General features: G+C 39.1%; 2 protein-coding genes across 3 annotated transcripts; both read right to left on the bottom strand.

Moving 5' to 3' along the window:
- Positions 1-96: 96 nt before the first annotated feature.
- Positions 97-6,881, bottom strand: skp1 (S-phase kinase-associated protein 1). Of its 2 annotated transcripts, none has more exons than XM_044223068.1 (6): positions 6,707-6,881; positions 5,830-5,929; positions 5,595-5,668; positions 4,162-4,305; positions 1,008-1,148; positions 97-823 (listed from the first exon to the last, which is right to left on the bottom strand). In XM_044223068.1, the coding sequence occupies exons 2-6, from the start codon at positions 5,924-5,926 to the stop codon at positions 788-790; spliced, it is 492 nt and encodes a 163-aa protein (XP_044079003.1). In that variant the 5' UTR covers positions 5,927-5,929; positions 6,707-6,881; the 3' UTR covers positions 97-787. The 2 variants fall into 2 exon arrangements, with proteins under 2 accessions (XP_044079003.1, XP_044079004.1); XM_044223069.1 differs by lacking the exon at positions 6,707-6,881 and adding an exon at positions 6,029-6,047.
- A 2,044-nt stretch (positions 6,882-8,925) lies between these two features.
- Positions 8,926-20,166, bottom strand: ppp2cab (protein phosphatase 2 catalytic subunit alpha b). Its single transcript, XM_044223067.1, has 7 exons — positions 19,821-20,166; positions 11,387-11,596; positions 11,092-11,265; positions 10,775-10,864; positions 10,372-10,533; positions 9,982-10,100; positions 8,926-9,722 (listed from the first exon to the last, which is right to left on the bottom strand). The coding sequence occupies exons 1-7, from the start codon at positions 19,920-19,922 to the stop codon at positions 9,650-9,652; spliced, it is 930 nt and encodes a 309-aa protein (XP_044079002.1). The 5' UTR covers positions 19,923-20,166; the 3' UTR covers positions 8,926-9,649.
- Between the last annotated feature and the right edge of the window lie 1,198 nt (positions 20,167-21,364).

Consider the following 21,364-nt stretch of genomic DNA (forward strand, 5'->3'; position numbering starts at 1 on the left):
AGACAAATGACTTAAAATATCTAAAATTAAAATTGTCCCGAAGGAGGTCATGCTCCTCAGCACCTGGTACCTACAAAACAAAAGATGACAAACACCAACCTTTTTATACATTTTATTTACTCCTTCAATATGTTTGATCATCCCAAAAGCCAGCATCAGAGCTTATCTGAGAAAAGTTTCCAATTCAATACATGAATTAGGAATGAGTTACCCAGTGCTGTGTGACAACACACAAGTACTTCGAGTCCAAAGGACATTATGCAAAAAAAAAAAAAACATCTTTTCACCTCAGACTTCACTTCTCCTTTAAACAGCCCATCCTCTCCGAACATGGTTTCACAGAACAGATGCTTTTACAGAGCAAAAGTAAAATATTCACACTTCCATTTCCATTGTCAAAAAAGCCATTTTATTCAATCAATTAACCTAAAAGAAAACAAACATGTCCAGTAAAAAAGACAACCATAGCGATTGATAGTAGGGAAAATATGAAAGGACTGTCTTCTAATCTTTAAGGGTACAAAGCCATGAAACCAGGACTATTTATGTAATTACACGTGTGGAAAAAGAAAACAGCTTTTTTTTTTTTATTTAAATTAATGACAACACACAGGCAAGTTAAAATGGTCATGCTATTGGTATACAGAACTTGAGGGAAGGGGAGGGGGTGGGTATGTGGCTCTAAGTATACTAAATGTAAATATTGACAAGTATGAACAACGCCAGTGCAACCAGTTAGCAGGGACAATTCCTATTCAGTGTGGTAGTGTTGGCAGGATCTTCCCCTTTACTTTTCTTCACACCACTGGTTCTCTTTGCGTACCTGTGGACGAGAGGAGGGACAAAAATGTGGATGGCAGGTGAACTATCAAGGCTGTGATCCCTTATACAGAATAAAAAGGGCCTATTTTTTTTAATGATCTTAAGCATCAGTCTAAAGTGATCTATTAATTTCTCATAACTTGACTTTTGTTTTCTGACAGACAGGTGATGGATGGAATAATTACCTGGGCTTCCTCCTCCTCTGTGAAATCATTTTTAATGTTGAAAGTCTTCCTGATCTCCTCTGGGGTTTTGCCTTTGATCATGTTGGCCACCGTCTTGCAGGTGACATCTAACAGGCCTTTGATGTCCAAATAGTTGGCGGCCTAAAAAAAAACAACACAACAGTGACATGCAGAGGAGCAGGCGGTGGGAAGATAAACACTTGCAGGCATATTAACAGCCAGCCAAGGGCGTTTTGTTTTGAATTCATTTCAGGGACTACAAAGCAAAAAGCTACTGGTGATTTTCACTACCGTAGTTAGTTTTTCCCAACTGTCAAGGTTTAACACTGTTAACAACTTACCAGCATCTTACCAAGCGTGCAGACACAAAACAACCCTGAATTGAAACAGCAAGAGTGGTGTGGGCGTCAAGTACCAGTGCAACGATTAAATAATACTCCATATACAGCTGGCATTAACATGCAATCTATATCTTTGTGTCTTATCTGGATAAGAAGAAACATTAATGCACGCAGAAGGCATTTTGATCGCAGTGCGATCGGATTGGTCAGACCACATCTGGAGGTAGAGGTTGTGATTGGATCTCAGCCAGGTGTAAATTCTTAAGAAAAAAAATCCATCCAGCAAGTTAAAAAGGTCACTCAACTCTTGCTGCTAGCTTAAGTAAGCTACAAGTAGTAGCAGAAGTTAGCAAGTCTGAATGACACCACCCATGGCGTTACTTTCCACGACCTGGGCTGTGATATGTTTGTTGAAAAATCTGCCAAGATAAGAAAGCTTATTAATACCAGGTGAAAATGCAAAGGCCTGTGGATCAGATATCATTATCCAGATACAGATCACATATAAATACCAAGTGTAAATGGGGCCTAATATCCAGGAAGGCCAATTTGAGTGGCATAGCACAGCAGTTTATATTACAAAGACAGGATTTTACAATTCTGCAAGTTATCATGACGACAGTCAATTACCTTGCGCCATTGACGGTAACAGTAGAAATGGGGCGTTCACGTTACAAAGTAAACTACCAGGAATGAATGAGTGCTTGCATGTGTTTGAAAATTAAGCTAGGTTCAACTTTTTTGTCAGACACCCCTATGTTTTTTTGTTGTGTTTTTTTTTTTTTTTTTTTGCTAATGCAGCAGTTCCATTGAAGTGAATGGAGGGGGCAGAAATTTTCCAGCTTGTCTGTCTGATCATGGCCTTCAGGAACTACAATGACCACAATTCATTACAAAACATCTGCTTTGAATTCCAGTGGCTCTGAGATACAAAGTGGAGAAATGGAGAAAGATTAAAACATGTGCATACTTCTGAGATCATTGACTGTATTATCATTTATTGACTTTCTATGGAATCCATCATGATGATCTGATCATATTGTGTTATCCTTTTACAAAGTTCTGTTGTCCAAAATCTCAGGCAAAGTGTAACTAGAGACAAGAGATTTGTAGTTTGAGTACATTTAAGAGTTTTCTAACAGTGGAGTTCATTGCATTAAACTGACTATTTTATACATTCTTTCGTATACATTTACCATATTTACATACACCGATATGAAAAACATTCTTATTAATATTGTGATATTGATTTCAGTCAAATCTCCCAGCCCTACTTCAGACTGAGTCTACAATTAAAAGCTATCAGCTTACACACTAGACTGAGATCACTAAACAAAGCATCAACTCCACTCTCGCTGTTGTCCAGTAAACTCACATCCTGTAATCCCGTTAAACCTACACACACACACACACACACACACACACACACACCATTTGGTGGTCATTGACAAAGCCTCGCAATAATTTTCATATGGCATTGGAGCACCCACTGAGCTACTTCGTCACCCCTGCCTCTTCAGCATCCTCTAGCTTTGTGCATGTAAACACATTAAAAAAAACAGAGGGGGGCTAATCAACTCAAGTGACGGATGCACTGACTTGTGTTTCATTTCCTGGAAGCACACAGCTTGTCCTACACCTATTTCCCAATCACTGCTTAAGTTACCCATCACATGTTCTGCCTTGTTTACCGTCATATGCTGCCCAGAGATAAACAACAAAGAGTGTTCTTGAGAGTCCAAGATCCCTTACTGTGGTTTTTCCCCTTAAAACAGTCTTTTTAAAGCCCTGCCTCTTGTACAGCAGTTGCCCAAACTACCAATCTCCCGGCTGTTGCTAAGCAACTTTTGTATCGCTGTTAACCAAATGAAAACGCTCAGTACTCTGCCACAGGAGTGAATGAAATAGACCACAGGAAAGGAACATCAAAAGATATATGCACAGTCACATTCATTTATAAGTAGCAAGAGAGAATATCTGCAATGACAACTTTATATGAAGGTGTATCAAAGGAAATCAATTTATAGAATACCATAACTTGGGATCGGCACTCCAGAGAGCCAGTTAAAAGTACGTAGGGGTTTTTGTTTGGCCACCTAAACCAATTCTGCTATAACCAGCCAATAATTTGATCTCTACCTGGTTAAACATGTTGATGTATGATCCATTTGAAAGTTTTTGGCCCCAGTCTGTAACAACAGCAAACGTAGTAAAAAGTAGTCTCTTTATGTCATGATTAAATCTATATATTCCATCATGACGACATTGGAACTGAGAAGAAAAACAACTAATGATACAGTATCTTGTATTCATCATGCAGTTGTTTTGATTTGTCTTTATGTTCCACATAACGGAACTGGGCTTCTTTGCTAAAATTAAAATGCCAGTAAATTTAAATACATTAAAATTTCTACTTTGGGGGCTTAGGCTTAAGAGCCAAACTAAACCCACTTAATCATCTGACAGAATTGAAAGTGAACAAAAACATTTTTATTCAAATATCTTAACTCACAATCCACTGGTTAGGAAACACTTTTCTAGTGGGCATCTATCTTTGTGTGTGTGTTGTGAGGACAAACTCTGTTAATAAAATGAACATTGTACAACATAATAAATTAACATTGTGGGGACTCACCTTTCATCTAGGGAAAAAAAGCTGGTCAGTTAACCATTCCTTTATACAGTTATGTTTTTGGTTGAAGTTCAGGTGAGAGATGGGGTTAGCATGTAATGGTTGTAGTTAAGGTTAGTGTCAACTTCCAGGGAATGGATGTAAGTCAATGTAATGTAAATATAATGTAAACTGAATTTACCAGAATGAGCTCAAACAAGGTGCCTTGGTCCACTTTGAGGAACTCCTGGTCCCATACAGGAATGTCATCTGTCCTCTTTTCTTTGTTCTCATCATCCTCAGGAGGAGGAGGGTCATCTTTGTGATGAGTGCACCACTGAATCACCTGAGGGAAACACACAAACACAACATTTTAACCATTTTTAACCATGGTAATGCATTACAGTGGTTGCAACCAGTCAAATATATACTGTATGGCATCCGTCAGCACTGCATTTCAAACTGGAGCACAATGTTTTGAACACCACACTAAAATCGTTGCTCTTTGTTTAGTATCACTGGGTGCCTTGTTTCTCTTGCTTGTTTTGTAAACTTTGTTGTTATTAGAAATGTGTTTATGAAAATTATAATTAATCAGCAAGGGGTTAATTTCAGTTATTAAAGTGAGTTATGAGTAAAACAATCTTAAGACCCTCTTGTTTGAAATAACTGCACCTCTGAAGCATTAAGTATGAACTTGTAGAAGAGGCAAAATGAAACCTCTGCTCCCACAAATGTGATTAGTTGGTTTACTGGCAAGAACAATTTAACGCAGACAAAAGGGAACAAATAGCTTGTGCTTCAGTGTGTGATAGATAAACAGTAAAAATTAGATCATCATCTTAACAGAATGTAAAGACAAACTACATAACAGCCCTGTGATAAATCCTACCTAAGAAGGTTGTAATGTTTTTGTTGAAACTGAGCTGTGTTTATATTTTGTCCACCCCATTTATATCAGTGAGGGTAGACTATTAGAAATACCTTTCAGTATCACGCATTACAATTCAACAGCACCACAAACTACTGTCTCCAAAGTGACTTAAGTTCAATCAACACCTCTCTACAATAATTTCAATAAAAACTGATTTAAAAAATAATAAACTGGCAACTGAGTGAACAGTACATGTATACAAATTTAGTGTTTATAGTATATTCAACTTAAGTGTGCATACATTAACACCACCTATGGCAATTACCAACTCTCGCTGAAGCAGAAAATAAACAAAACAAAAAAAACTCTCAAACTACTGCTGGAAGATTTATGGTGAAAGTAGACCAAGTTTCTCCATTAGAACATGTCATCTGTGAATGTTAATCATTTTGTCATTGTCTACAACATAAAATCTAATAAATCATTCAATGTGCTGGAAACCGATTCAAATCTGAGTCCTCAAAGTGCTATTTAATAACACTAAAGTGAATGCTACTGCCACAACACATCAACAAAACCAACCCTTTTATTTTTAACAACGAAATCTGCTGGACACTGATCATCATAGCTGAGTGCCCATGCATCAAGTCAAAGCATTTATTGTCATATACACAGTTAAAAACAAGTTTCCCTGTACATTGCGTGGTGTGGTGTGGTATGGTGTGTGTGTGTGTGTGTCTGTGTGTGTGTGTGTTCTGTACCTTCTTGAGAATGGCAGCGTTCACATTAGGGAGGGGAACTGGGTCATCATCTCCTTCATCATCCATTCCCAAATCTGTCAAAGAATCAATGACTATCATAAATCAGACTGTAATATATCTACTAAAATTAAAATATAACCCCTAAATTGGTGCAAAAGGGTAAACAGATATCTCAACGTCAGCCCTGAAGTCACACAATGGACTCAAAAGTTTGTGATGATTTAAAAAGTTATACCTTCTAACATGGTCTTGATGGTGACAGACTGTTTGGCTATCTCAACATCCACCTCGAAGATTTCCCCATCAGAGCTCTGTAATTTTATTGTGGGCATTATCTGTAAAGTAGAACAATTAGATTATTAAACTCAATAAAAAAAGGTAGTTAGCTACATTAACATATATGTACAAAATGTGATTAGCCAAAGTAAACTCACATTAACAGCTGACACAAATTCTACGTCTGGTCATTGCTAACACTTTCAGCTAGCTAAGCTAACATTGACGTGATGACTGCTTAACAACTTGACAGTTATCCCGCAGTACACACCATTAATAGATAACTAGCTACAGCCGCAACGATAAATCTGGTACAAATGTAAACAAATTTTAAAGTTACTTATGCGTGCGTTGTTATTGACAAGATCAACTCAATCGACAAGTAGTGACGTTAAGCATTAAAGCCCTACCTTCAAGCTAACCAACGTTACATTTAGCTAGCCACCTGTTAACACAGGCTAAACGACGGTAACGCTAACCAAGTAGTTAGCAAGCGTGCTATTGGGTTCCCCTGATAACTAACAAAAATGATGCTCGTTAATGCATAGAAGTCCAGATCAGCGTGTTAAAAGTTAGCTACAATGCCTGCCTTGTGTGTTAATCAAAACAATCCACTAATATTGGTTAAATAGTAAGCTAACCAGACAGCTAGCATTACCATGCACAATGCTAGCATTTTAGCTCAACGTTTCGTTAGCGCCTTGCGATGTCAGTGAGGCCTCTTAGCAACCACATCTAGGCTATTCAAACAAAGATGTAAACAAAATGTAAAAACCTCAATTTCTAAAGGTGAACAACATGTTTAAAAAAACATTCCAATTTGCGAAGCTACTTACCGTAAACGTTTTAACTTAGATCCAGAGGTGAAATTCCTCTGTAGTCAACAGCAGGGCCTGACAGACGCGGAGGTACCGATAGCGGCTGTAAGTCTCTGGATCAACCTGGTGAGCCTGCAGCCCGGAGCCTGACGATCGCTTTGTCAGATGCTGGAGGGAAAAGGGGGGCGGCCGCATGAAGGCTGTTTTTCCTGTTTATCTAGCCCCGTTTTAATTGTTTTACCTCAACATTTGACAAATTAATCTGAGATGTATTATCTTTAATGAGCATGTTAAGCTTGCACGCCATTTTTATTTTTTTGGATGACATTCTTGGTTATTCAGTACAATTTTAAATGTTTGTGTGGTATGGTGCTATGACGGCTTATCCCTACATACAGTACATCTATATATTAATGGGGATGCAGATGTGTTTTTACCATATTCAGCTACATTAGTTTACTTTAATAGATTCTAGCTAAATGCATTATGTAACGGCTACTTTAAAACTGAAATTCACAGGTATTTGGGCCGTTTTGCCATACATAATATTAATTTAGTCTTGTCCAGTATTAACTTACATTTAGACTTTTGGAAAATATGATTTAGGTCTAAGTGCATGATGTGCCATGCTATAACTGAACTGTATTCTTTAATGTAGAAAAAAACTCAATTAGTTATTCTTTAAGCTACCATGGAGTGGCGCTTTCTCCTTTACAGATCCTTTCGAGCTGATTCTATGGGGCGTTCAAGTGCTCCTCGAAAGTTTACATTCCTATTTTTGAGTGCATAAATACAACTTATCTATTTCTAAATTTTGCATCAGTACTGCCAAATATGCTCTATAACAGAAGATAACGCATTACAAGCCGTGCCAATGGTATGAAATTGTATACACTTCCTGTCTCCTAAGTGGGCGTGGTCGCCCCCCCCCACCTCGTTTGGAAGTGTTGTGAAAGTCGTGTGGAGGAATGAAAGCATACTGAGTGGTGCGTGCATGATGATACAACTTTAATATAACTTACTTATACAACTGATAACTCTCTGAACCGTTGTCAGATCTCGCGAGAGTGTGTTGCTGAGACAGAGAAAGGTCTCAAACGAAGTTAATTTTCTCCTTATTTGTCTGTCAAAAAATGCCATTTTAGTGTCAGAATTTTCGAAAGATATGTGGTTTGTGAAAAATGGGTCCAATATTTACTTCGGCTCATAATCTGTGTTCACGTTCACTTCTCCCATTGGAGTGAATTAACTCAGGACCTACGCTCAGGACCCACCTCTGGTCTCCTAAAGGGGCGAGGCAGTGACGAAAACCACGTGACACAGAAACAGAAAATGCCTCTCAAGTGAACTGTCTCTGCTACTGTTTTTTCATAAATAATATGCCAAAATGTTAAAACTGGGTTTTTGTCGTGGCTGGGGTTTTTTTCTCCACTGTCAAGCAGCACATCACATTAGCTGCAGTGGGAAAATGAAAAACATGCACATTTGGCAGAATTATATTTTATAAATGTGTGTATGACAACAAACATTAAACACTGGAAAACACATACAGTAATATTATCTGGGCTTGAATAAAAGGCCAGTCATATTAGTTCTACCATAAGCTGACCCACCTGTGTGCTCACAAAATGTCACATCTTGAACTCCTTGAAAATGATGACCTTTTGGGGGCTTTCATTTGTTTCACTCATAATTACAGTGTTTATGGTAGCACTTAAAAGCAAGTGTTCCAAGATAAAGATTACAGAATCATATCGCCTAGCCTTCTAATAAGTAGATTTACCAGTAAAAGGGATCAAAAATACTACTAATTTGGTGTCAAAGCTCATAAATGTGTTAACACTGACAATCCTTCCTTACTGGCAAGATGGTGGTAAATGTCAGCATTGGTGTGTGATAAACAGAAAAATGTCTGCTTTTCTTGATTATTGTTTCTGGATAAGCTATCTAGCTGTGAGACAGATTACCATTACAGTAACATCAGTGTGCAAACCTCTCCAAAACACACATCCTGAACAATTTCCTCAATTGTAGAACTGCCAGCCAACCTGCGTGCGGCCCAGATGGCTGCCCTACCTGCTGGTTGGTGAACTGGCTGACTTCCAGTTCATGCAATTCAAAATGAATCACAGGTCAAAAGGACCCTGTAAACCAGACCATAACACCAGTTGTCATCTCATTCAGGGCAAAGTTTTTCAGTATCATAAAAAGTAAAGAAAGAAAATAGCACATTCACATCAAGGAGCCACCTTCGTCTTTATTATTCAAATGATTTGGTTAATACAGACTCTGTAGTTCAGAGGGAGTCAGTGAGTTGATGTGGATGAACACTCCATCCTATCATATACACCAAGCTGGGTGACTGCATAAGAAGTTTTCCTTAAAAGTTACACAAGACAAGGAAAGCTTGTGTAAAACCTGCCTGATGGGGGCTTTATTTGTAATTTTTTAAAAATCAAAAAGAAAAAAACAAAAACCATCTGTAGTGTGAAATAATTTTCATCTTTTGACATATGTTACATTTCTTTAGATTTACAAAAGTGCAAACAGATCATGTTCAGATCTCCTAAATATAAGCCATGGCATGTGGGGTTCAAACAGCCGCATTTGAAGTAGCAAATTTTCATCTTGGACCTCGGTGCCATCAGTCCAGCTACACAGGTACAGGATGAGGAATTTAAACATCACTGTTGTTTTACATAGTGGGGGAGATTTTAAATTCAAGTCCTCAGCAATGAATATTGTAATGATTATGGCACACACCTTTTGGTCCATTCATAGACACACAGACATTGTTTTTGCTAAATGCTTAAATAGGTCTTTGTGTGGATATACAATGTGCACTGCTGTGTAGCACTCCCAGTCTCCCACCCTACCCTTCCTCATTCATGTTGTTATCGGTTGACGGTCATACACCATGGCAATACTGGACCTGACTGTACAAGGGTCAAAGGTCAGAGTTTACAGGAAGTAATCTGGGGTGCGGCGAGTGACATGAGGCTCCCCTCTGCGAGGTGCAGGATCAAACTGCAAGCTGGTTAGAAGAAGAAATAAAAAAAAGTAGAAAAAACAAATAAGATTTGTTGACCAATCATTTTAAAGTCATACATATTTGTAAGATAATCCTCAACATTATTTTGAATGATACATAGATATCACCATTTATATTAAACAAATATTTTGCACATAATTTGAGTTTTGCAAAGCATGAAGCACCATTTCAGGTATTAAACATTTGAGAAAATAATCCACAGAATAACATGCTCCAGCTCTCAGTTTTTTGTTATACTTACAATGAGTATTTGAGGGTGTCGTCTAGTTCCATGATAGCTGCCTGGTTGCCACAGCGGTAGCAGTAGTTTGGAGCACTAAATATTGTCACCACATTCCTCTCATGGCACCAGTTATAACCCTGGAAGAAGCATATGCATTATTTACTGGAGATGTATAATTCAGGAAAAAGTACTACTATAATGCTAATCTAAACTGAACATGTTTTTGAACTCGGTATGAGAGTGCTAGCTGGTGATATAACTGTTTGTCCTATTACAAACATACATTGTGACTTTTGGAATCAACCACTGTATCTAGTTGATGTAAATCTAGTTTCCTGTCCCAAACTATATTGTCCTCAGCAGCAGATATACAGTAATTCTGCACACATACTCTATACAGACACGCACCTCCATAACCAGCTGGTGGGCACGGGACACCAGTGTGAGGCGGTTGGCGTGGTTGAAAGTCTCAGAGATGTCCTGGCCGAAAGTGTAGCCAGCCCCTCGAGGGGAGATGCCCCAGCCACCGCGGTCATCAGGGTCTGACCACAGCAGGTCACACATGGGACCCTGCAGAAGACAAAGAGGAAGAGAAGGAGGAGGAGCACATTAGCAAGGCAACACTGACACAGTCCTGCTATTGATTATCTGAACAGCCACCGTCATGTTTAACTTTGACAGTTATTTAACAACCACATCCTGTTGTTTTCTGTTCATTCTTTTATTGCACTTAATTTTGATATTCCTGGCCATGAAACAGTTTATAACTTTGCTTTTGAAAATTATACACAGATTTACGTATTATCTTTACCTCATGTGGCACTTCCTGTAAACGGTCCAGTGCTCTGATGTGATCCAAGGTATCTATGGACGGTGACAGGCCTCCATGAAGGCAGAAAATCTGGAGGCACGAGAGGAAAATTTCAGTATTAGTAGTAAATACAAGTACTTCGCTCTGATCATCAGCTTCTATATCCATCACAATTAAACCAATATTTCTAAACTAGTAGTGTTATATGTTTCATTCTACAATGCAACATTAATCTCTGTCACAACATAAAGTTCTGTTCAGTAGTTGCTCAGTCCATATTTATCACATCTGTGAAACCAACCAACTTATATTCTCACCTGAGAGTCTACCAAGGCAGTTAGGGGGAGATAATCGAACAGGTCTGTGAAGTACTTCCAAACGTTGGCGTTACCATATTTCCTTAGGCACTCGTCATAGAAGCCGTACACTTGTGTGATCTGTCTGCTCTCGTGGTTCCCTCTGAGGATTGTGATGCGCTCACGGTAGCGTACCTGAAACACGAGCAGATGACAGAGCTGATGATGTTAATTTGTACCTAAAAAGCCCTATTCATTATATTTCAGTTTTGGAACAAGTCAAATGTGTGAGGACTTAAATGACTATATTACTTACCTTAAGTGATACTAGTAAAGTGACGGTTTCTACGGAGTAGTACCCTCTGTCTACGTAGTCTCCCATGAACAAATAGTTTGTGTCTGGAGATTTCCCTCCGATCTTGAACAGCTCCATGAGGTCGTGGAACTGGCCGTGCACGTCGCCACAGACTGTCACCGGACATCTCACCTCCTGGACATTTGATTCCTTGGTCAGGATCTCCTTCGCCTGGGGAAAAAAAAAAAAAACAGACAGATTTAACTGTGGTTCATGGAGTGAAAAATGTATATAAAAACAACAGGAAAAGTGTGAAATACAAAAACTGCAGATGAGACAAAAAACACAGAGGCTTAGACATCTCAAAAGTCAATTGTCCACAGTTTATATAATATATAAACTGTGGTTTATATTTGCTGTGTTTTGTTAATTGAAATGCAGGAAAAATAAGCTTCCATGTAATTCTTTGTTCTCCATCTTTATTTCAGGAACAGAAAATTTCCTGTCAACCTCCAGTGGGGTCTACATTCAGATTCGACATAGTAATTACAACACAACCCCAACATCACCACCATAATGTCTCCAAGGAAATAAGCCCCATACTTTGTGTGTGTGTGTGTGTGTGTGTGTGTGTGTGTCTCTTTCTCTCTAGTTTCCTGTGGGAATGCCTTGCAGAGCTTAGAAAGATGGCTCTGGTTGGACTGCAACATTTCCTAAAATTATTGTGATGATCCAAACGCCAAGAACAGAGTGGAAAACGCTTGCTAGTGTTTTTGGATGAAACACTTGGTTTCCTCAGATTATTTCTTTAAGAGGACTCAGTTATAGCTAGGAGGTCTATGGCAACAGTCAAGCCACTACACCCAAAAGTGGAACGGTCAAAAATGTTTTTTTGGACACGGTTCATTCTACCCAGAATGGTGTAGTCTAAAACTTGCTGCGGCAACATATGACTCAGTTGCAGTCAAAGTGTTTTTAGAGGAAACACTTCGTTACTGTTTGCTGAGTCAATGTACACAAGAGATGGTCAGATGAAACGCTCAAAATATGCAGAGGATATTCTCAGCTGAAGCAGGGGGAAAAAAGTTTACTTGGCATCATTTGGCTTAGTTTAAGCAACCACCTCTGTGTGACTAGTGACAGATTATCCTTATTTTATGCATGGAGTTGTACAATAAGTTCTATGGGAGTTTTAACTATATGGTAGGAGTTTACCCAAGTGTATATTTCTGTCTTTAAAAAAGGTACGTAAACATTCTCTTTAATCATTTTCACTAAGCTGGTACATGATTATGCAGCTTTTCCCAGCACTTGCCCCATTAAAATGAAACTAAAAATAGTGGGAGAGCTTTAAACAGTCTGAATACTAAATCTGGAGACCCACAACAAGGCCTATTCCTGGAGTCAGTCTAGCTTGGCAGGTCTGACCAAACGGTCAGTCAGATGGATGAGCTCTTTTAAGAAGCTTTGAAGCAAACAAATCCTCGGGCTGAGAGAGAAATGCTCGGAGCTGAGACCACCAGACATGTCTGACGCGCTAAGCTGCATGGGCGATATGGTGCAAGAAGAGAGACAGAGTGAGGCATCTGCAAAATGAAATGAAGGTGGACAATGGAAACAGGGAGGGGATAAAGAAACACTAACTTTTTATACACTGACCATTTAGACCATAGACTTGAGAGCAGGGGTTGTTGGGTACTGTGTGTTTGAAAACTACTCCCAATATGGTTTGAGCAAACACGTCTCTCCTCCCAACTAAATGCCTGGTGTTTTGTCTGTGGCACATTTTGAGCAGCCCCCATCTTTTTATTCTTCCCTTAGAAAGAAAAAATGCAACCAGGGTGGGAGAAAGAGAGAACTGACATGGACAGAATGCTGAAGTTGGCCTGTCAACCCGGCAGATGGGACAGAGAGACAGACCCAGAGTGACCAGGACGGGACTGCAGCGCTGCACAATGCTGACCTATATTAAAACACACGTACACAGTGCCCATACTGCCATGTAGCAGGAGGCCTTTCAATGACTGGGCTGTGGATGACAGATTGACCAGGGCTTCTAACTCTAAAGCAATTGAGTCGCTAAACTAGAAAGAATATTCTACATGCCTCTGCCCTCCTCCTCCTCCTCCTCCTCTTCTTCACTGCGTTACATGAGGGGGAAAAAAAACAAAAATGGGCAGGCAAAATAAACTAACATACATTTTATGTGGGCCAGGTCTGTCTGTGATCCTCCTGACTATATTTACTGTTCTAAACCTTCAATTTCCTTTACTAGCATTTTCAGTGTTATTAAGTACAACCAACCAACCAATCAATTTAATACACTCTATAATTTGGGCAGATCAAAAATTTTCATTACCTGATAAATATAAACAAATATAAAGACAAGTTTAAAAACATGGCAGGTTTGGACAGTCAACCATTTTTCATCATGCTCTATACAAGTTAAGGAAAGACACCGTATTGGGCTACTAAAGTAGCCCGCCGGAAAGTAAACAGTACTCTTAAAAGGGACGTAAATGTACGGTGAATGAATACTCCTGCCAAGCATTAATGGCACAGTACTTTTTTTGGTTTTGTTCAGGCATGAAGGCTATCTCTGATTAAGATTATTATGATTATTACTATTCAGTTCCTCCTCTGTTTCAAACAAATCTCAATTGATCCTGCTGGAAAGATAAAGAATCATCTGAACTAATTTTATTTTACATTTAGCTCACAGACTCTTCACTTGGAAAACTACGGAGCCCCCTAAAGGTCACGGCGGGAATTATTTTGAGGACTACTTTTACATTCCCTCGCAATATGTTTTGAGTTACCTCGCAATACTTTTCTTCTTCCATTCCTTCAGAGCCATGTCTATTTCCGCTCAGCTGCTCCCAGCACAACGCGACAGTATATCAGCTCATTGAACTTTACTTTGAACTGGGTGTTAAGTATGCTGATATAGTACTGCTGCTCAATAGGCATGCATGGTTATGGAATTAGTGAAAGTAAACTGAAACGAATTCTTAGATCAAGAGGTCTCTTCAGAAGAAAGCAGTACGGTAATCTGCAGGATGCTGTCGGCTTCATTCGTGAACACTTACTGTATCTGTACTGTAATGGAATGCAAAAACAATGCCTAAATTGGCTTAATTGATTATAAACTTGGTTAATGTGCACTTTGTGTGAGGGCAGTGCACTGACAATTTGGCCTGACAACAGATACAAGTTATATTTTCTTGCTGTATTGAACCACTGCTTTTATTTCGCTTTTAAATCGTCTTATTTCTCAGCCCACTCAAGAGACTTTTAATCAGTCAAAATCCTGCAGTTGTAAATAAACCTCATTATCTGCCTTTACAGCTGGTTGTTGTAGTAGTTCCAGATACAAGTTGTTCATTCTTAACAACTCCACAGAAATCATCGGAAACATCAATCACCTAACTTTAAAAAATCTTGTAAATATACTTTACAAATTTTCATTTTCATCATGTAACAAAACAGTGCAACAAAAATATGACAAAAAAATAAAACATCAAACAGGTTTAAGATCTGTCTGATCAAATATTACATAAAACTGGAGGAAGTAAACTAATTCAATGTGACCTGCTGCTTATGGTACCAGGATAACTTTTTCATAACTCCCAATTTAAGTTTGGATTTAGAGAGAACCACAAAATTGTGTGCGTGAGAGACCTGTTTTTCCATGAGACTGCGGTTCACAGCTTGTACAATGGATACCAGTCCAGCTGTGAATGAAAAGGATGACGGCAGACGTTATGTAAGCGCCTCGCCCTAAGTACAGACAACACCTGTAGCAGGAATGCTACAGGGAGGGAACCTCGGCCCAGATTACAGCTGTGCCCGATACGTCAGACGCCACACAGTCAACAAACTGCTTAGCCGAGTGCTGAGAAGTGAAGTCAGCATTTTCCTAGGCTGCTGCAATATAATCCCATTAAAGTGAGTTAAACACGGCCAAAGGTTCTCCTGGAGACAACTTGGGGCGATTTAAGCTTGTTGACTAGGCAAAACTACAACCACAAACAATGACCTCACTCAAGATGTTGATGGTAGTTAAAAGTTAAGCATCTTCCTGACAACAGCACTATAATCAGTGTGGAAATCAGCACCAGCAGCAGCCAAATGATGGCAGATTGTACTTGTGTTTGTCAGCTTGTCTTCTATGACAGTTTGTGAATTGTGCTGAGATGCATTTAACAACCTTTTGTAAACGTCAGTCATTTTGGTTGGAGTGTGTTCACAGAGATCACTGTGTTGTTGCATACTTTCATCTGTGTTTTTGATATCCATTTGTACGGTTTTCATGATATCACTATTTTCTGCTGTGCTTAATGGATAAGAGATGCAAATTTAGTTCACTGTATCAGACATTGTTGTAGGAAAACAAACCATTCGGAACAGTCCTGCTCACAGACTCATTTTTCTCACTAAAACTGTGACCTCAGTTGGCAAACAAAGCTTTATTTGTTGCCCTGACTAGATGCATTTAACATAGACAGAGGTCATACCGGGGACCTCAGCTCCAGAAAGTGGGGCAACTATCGCCACATGAGCAAATTATTACATCATTCTGTCACACTTTAGATGATGTCATATGACATTAATACTTAAAGACAAACTCAGAAATAAGAATTTCAATGTCTTTCATAAGCAAATTTCCTCTCATGTGGAAAGCACTTTGTAGATTATTTACCTTACTCAAGAGAAGACAAATGAACTGGATCTAGCCTTAATGGTTAGCAAACGGTGCCTCATAAGGAAATCAAATGAGCAAAGATATTAACACAGGGCTTGAAACTCAAAGACAACAACAATGTCTGAATGGCTATGTAACTCTCAAAAGGATTATTTTTGAATGGAGAAAAAAAAACAAAAAAAACAGAAAAGGTCATGAAAAGGATATGTCTGTCTGAGGCACATGTTACACATTTAATTAAATTTACAGGAACATAAAACCAATTTCCAGTGAACAGAGCATTGTCTGCAGTCACTTAATTTAAACATGGCAACTAGATTAAACACTATTAAAATTATCAATCAGATGATGTCACTACTCTGTAACCAAACAACATTTACAAAAGACATGTAGAGCCTTGAGAGGGGGGAGATACTGCAATGCTGAAAACTGTGCACTGATTATGATAAACAAGATAAAGCTTGTAAGAATTCCCTCCTTCCCAACAGACAAGACAGAAACTCTGGTATGTTCAACCTTTTCTGAGATAGCTGGAAAGCAAAAATGAAAAGGCTAAGGACAGATTAAACAGCACATCCCATTCCTTTACACCCCCATAATACCAAAACAGAGACGGCCGCTCTCTGAGTCACAATGAACAGTGTTATCCTGAGTCACACACTCTGATCCCCTTAGCAACTATGGCTTTGGTTGAGTTAGTGATGCAACTCAAAATCAATCATATCCTCTGCTATTTTTAAATCAGGGAGGATGTTGTGTAAGTGCATTCTGCTGAATATATTAACAAAAGTCACCGGGGGGTGGATGGATAGATGAAGGTAGACAGTAGTTTGCAGCAGTTGAGCTCATGAGCTGTGACAATGATACAGCCTCAGGGTGAAGAAACTGTGCAGTTTTCCTTTTTCCTCTCGACTACTTTTATGGCATCTTTGCTGCATTCGCAAGGAAACAATGGAGAGCAACAGGAAAGAAAAACACAACATCATCTGTGCACTTCCTGCATCTACATGTTCCCTGTTGATTGTGTTTTTCTGCAGATTCATAACACAAATGTTCACAGGGCTGACATATCAATCAATCTGATTGTCCAGCTTTGCAAGACAGACAGCGATATGTCAAAGCACATCAGCTGAAAAAATAAATAAATAAATAAAGCCTGTTTAGTCGAAATAAAAACCTTTTCCTCCAAAAGGTACAACAGTCAACTTTACATCATCCCAAGATTCCTACATTGACTAGAAGAAAGCACAAAAGGTAGGTCATCCTGCCTTATGGAGAGAGTCCACGCTCATTTTGGGATCTCAGCCTACAGAATAAGAAACTCAGTTGAATAATGCATTTTAAACTACTGGAGCAGACCATATCAGATGAGAAAAAAAATAAGAAAACAAATCCTGGATAAACGTACCACTTGAAAATAGCACCATTAACTTTTAGCACACAGCACTCCAAACATGGTAGTGGACCTAGTTTTTCAGTCCTTTTATGAGCTGAGAGGGATACAGATTTGGCAACTGGCAATCCAAAAAAAACAAAAAAAAACAAAAAAAAAAACCATCTGTTCAAATTTAGCCTCTGTTATAAAAAGAGTAACTAAACGCCCAAACCAGTTTTTTCAGCTGAAAACCAATGCATATGTTTATTTAGTTGGCTTTTAGTTGGTTAGTTAGTTTGTTGATGGATTCAGGTCCAAATCTTGACATTTTAGTGCAAAGTATTTGAATTCTACAAATTGTGTTATATATATATATAAATATGCACAGCAACTGCCCTCTACAGGTTCAAACCCGGCTATTGCAATTGAATTTTGCTATCGGCTGATCTGGAGGCAGGTGACATCTATGGGAGCAGTTTTCGTCACTAACCGCCTCAAATGTTTTCATAAACACATTTTAATATACTGTTTAGCTAAAATTTGATAAAGTTTGTGACCAGGGCGCCATTTTTATCCTGCTTGAAAAACGGACCAAGCACCGCCCCATCGCTCAGCGCTACATTACTCATTTTGTTGCTCTGATTGGCTGACTGGTTGTAGGTCTATCCAACTGCGCCCCCTCCCAGCGCTGCCCATGTTGATATTTATTTTACGTTCTAGAGGCCTTTTTTGAATTTCAAGGGTAGAGGCACTTCAGCCTAAACTTTGGAGTTTAGTTACTCTTTAAGCTTGACAGCAAATTTGAAATTTAAAGAAAACCAGGGTACCAGAAAAATTAACAGCGAACTAAACCACCGGGTCAGGGTTTGTCAGTCAGGACTTCCAACACTGACATCCAACAATCAGAGACAGAGAGGTCAATTTTTCCAGCAATGGGCGTCTAAATAAACCATGACATAAGGCAGCAACAATATACAGTATAGTTCACTCTGGATAAGGGGTGTATGACTTTCTGGAAAACATAAATCTTCAACAGATAAAAAGATGGCAAGTTTAGGCAAAGCAAAAACAATTTAGCTTTAATAAATTCTTCCAAAAACGTCAGAAAAACACCACTTTTTGTTCATACAAAACTGTGTTCTAAGGTCATATCTTTCTTTTGATCCCAGACAAACCAGCACGTGGTCTGAGCAGAAATTATGTTGAGGAGAGATCGGGGTAAAGATCTAGCTCAGACCAGAGAAGTCTGCAGAATCAGTTGGCTGACAGTTATCAGCCAACGCAGGAGCAGAGCATAAACATGCAAGGTTACTGATAACACTGCACATGTTATGTATCTGTATGAATTATCATAAGTTTAACAGTTAAATAAGACAAAGTTCCTGGCTCTGCAACAAGCAACCACCAGATAAATGGCTAAAAGGTCAAAGTCACACTAAGATGACAACACCTCTGTGACCACAAAAAGAGGTCAGACGGAAAGTCATCAAATAAGTAACATTTTGACTGGTCAAAAGTTAAGAGTTACCACTCCCATGACGTGTCTTTGACTGATTACGTCATGTAGCGTCATGTTTAAGTTAGAAAAACAACTACTTTATTGCCTAGTAAACAAGTGAGTCCCACTACATATTGACTTAAGACGTAAATAAGAAGCTAGATGAAGGACAGATCAGAGGTTTATTGCAACTTTCTTTACTACCTGTTAGAAATGCAGAGAAATGCATTGCATAGAGGGTGACAAATCAGCTTTCTCTCTGTTCACCCACATTTGTAACTGCACAGTAAGCATTTACCAACCTTTTTGGGGCATCAATTTGCAGCATATTACATTAGAATAAAGTCTTTCAGGATAGAAAGCCTCAAAAACATTGGTTTAAAAAAAATTGTGCTTGTTTGATACCAACATTCACCTACCTTTTCCTCTTTTAACCACGTACCTGCTTACATACAGACAACATGAGACATAATGTACAGTAATTAAGCAGTCAGTCACACTGCACTTAGGCCTAAAACTTTAGTGGACTTTTACTGCCACAGCTAGCTAGCTAAAAGAGATACAGGTCACACTGACAGTCTGAATGAGGGGGGCTGTAAATGTGCTATGTGACTTGAATTCACAGTATGACTGACCCTTTCTGTTACCGACAACATGTGCTTGTAATTCATTATTTCCAGACATTTCTGACAGGCAACGATTCAAACGTCCCAAAAAAAAACGACTAACCACTCAAAATGATTGCCAAATATACGCACAGCGCAGTGAAATGTACACTATAGACGCCATTTTAAGAATGTCTGGAAGGCGTCGGTAAGGAGAGAGCAGACGTTGACAGTAAGTTGGACTTGAGGAGGGGATTTTTAAAATATCTCACCTTTTCACATAGTGATTTAACTTGTCCCTCAGACAGTTGCTTGCATTCGTTGAGCTGCTCGATCCACTGATCAAGTTCCTTCGTAAACGCCTTTTCGTCCATTTCTGTGTGTTTTCGGGGTCGCTGCAGTTCGTTTGCCGATACGTTAGTTAATTTCGGTTAGGAGATGACTCCCCCAGATGTTGTCTTGTCTTTTCCAGAGCTTACCAAACGGCCACAAAAGGTGCTAACTGCTGTCTTATTTAAATACGCATGTAGCTACCTCTGGGTGCCAGGTCGCTATGATTTGACTGAATTGAAACCGAAGGGAGGGAGGGAGAGACGTCAGTTAGTGATCCACCCTGGAAAATAGTTTGTGTCAAGCTGCCCGTAATAAAGCACCGCAGTTCCGGTTATGACCTTCTAAATAAAAGCATTGATGCTGACGAACCCCTCTTATGAGTGTTAACAGGGCCCCAAAAAACAATGGTTAAAGTTACAAATTGATGTGGAGGGCTGGAAAACTTTTCTTTGACATTTTAATGTTATTTACATATCTGTGTTTTTGCTTTCCTGACTAAAAGTTTGTTTCCTCCTTTAAGTGACTTTGCTCCAGGCTTAAACCGGTCTCAAGAGGTCAAACTCAAGAAGTCAAACTCAAGAAATTGGAAGTACCTGATAATATATGAATATATATCAACATCAACATCTGTTAGAACTGTAGTCAGGAATTTAAAAATACTGAAGTCTGGCGTTTTCCACCTGGTTCGGCTAGAAAAATGACTAACTTGTAGGTTTATATAATTCTATACTGTACAGTATATATAAAGGTTGATGGTGGAGTATATACATTTGTTTGTTTGTTTGGTTGGTTGTTTTGTTTTTTTCTTCATGGCATCTGTGACAGTTTTCTTCCAACCAAACACACACACACACACACACACACACACACACACAAAAGGATTTGCTTGCATGTTGTCAAGGCCTCTGCAAGTGGAGAAATTTGTGTTTCTTTCAAAATGTCTCCATGTTGAATGTTGGTGCAAAGTTTATAACGTTTTGATCCTTGTAAGGGAGACCTATATTAGGTAGACAACCTTAGATGTAGATCTTTCAAACCATTACAAAATAGTCTAAATGGTTGCATAGCAGCCTTCATTGCCTATTTGTTGTGTCGATATTACCTAGGAAATGAACCTTTAATAAAACCTTTTAGTTTTCCTTGAGTAGACTTTAAAAGCAGCCAGTCTAGAGCAGGATATTTGGCGGCGGGGGGGGGGACACAATGAACTTCCGGTTCATTGTGTCCAGCTTGATGCAGCAGCAGAGCACCGCCCCACACAAATAGCTACGGAGATCGATGACGGCAACTCTGCCTGCAACAGAGCGCTGCGTCCTCTGCAGTTTTATTGGCTCACCGAGAAGTTACCAACACAACACACTAGAGAGAATACATCATCGCCCGCTGGCAACATGTTGTGAATTTCATGGTGTGGCCATGACGTCAGTGCTTCACATGTAGCCTACATTAGCTAAACAAAATAAAAGACAACAGCTAATCCCTC

Source organism: Siniperca chuatsi, linkage group LG14, assembly GCF_020085105.1.
Source record: "Siniperca chuatsi isolate FFG_IHB_CAS linkage group LG14, ASM2008510v1, whole genome shotgun sequence".
NCBI classification, from domain to species: domain Eukaryota; kingdom Metazoa; phylum Chordata; class Actinopteri; order Centrarchiformes; family Sinipercidae; genus Siniperca; species Siniperca chuatsi.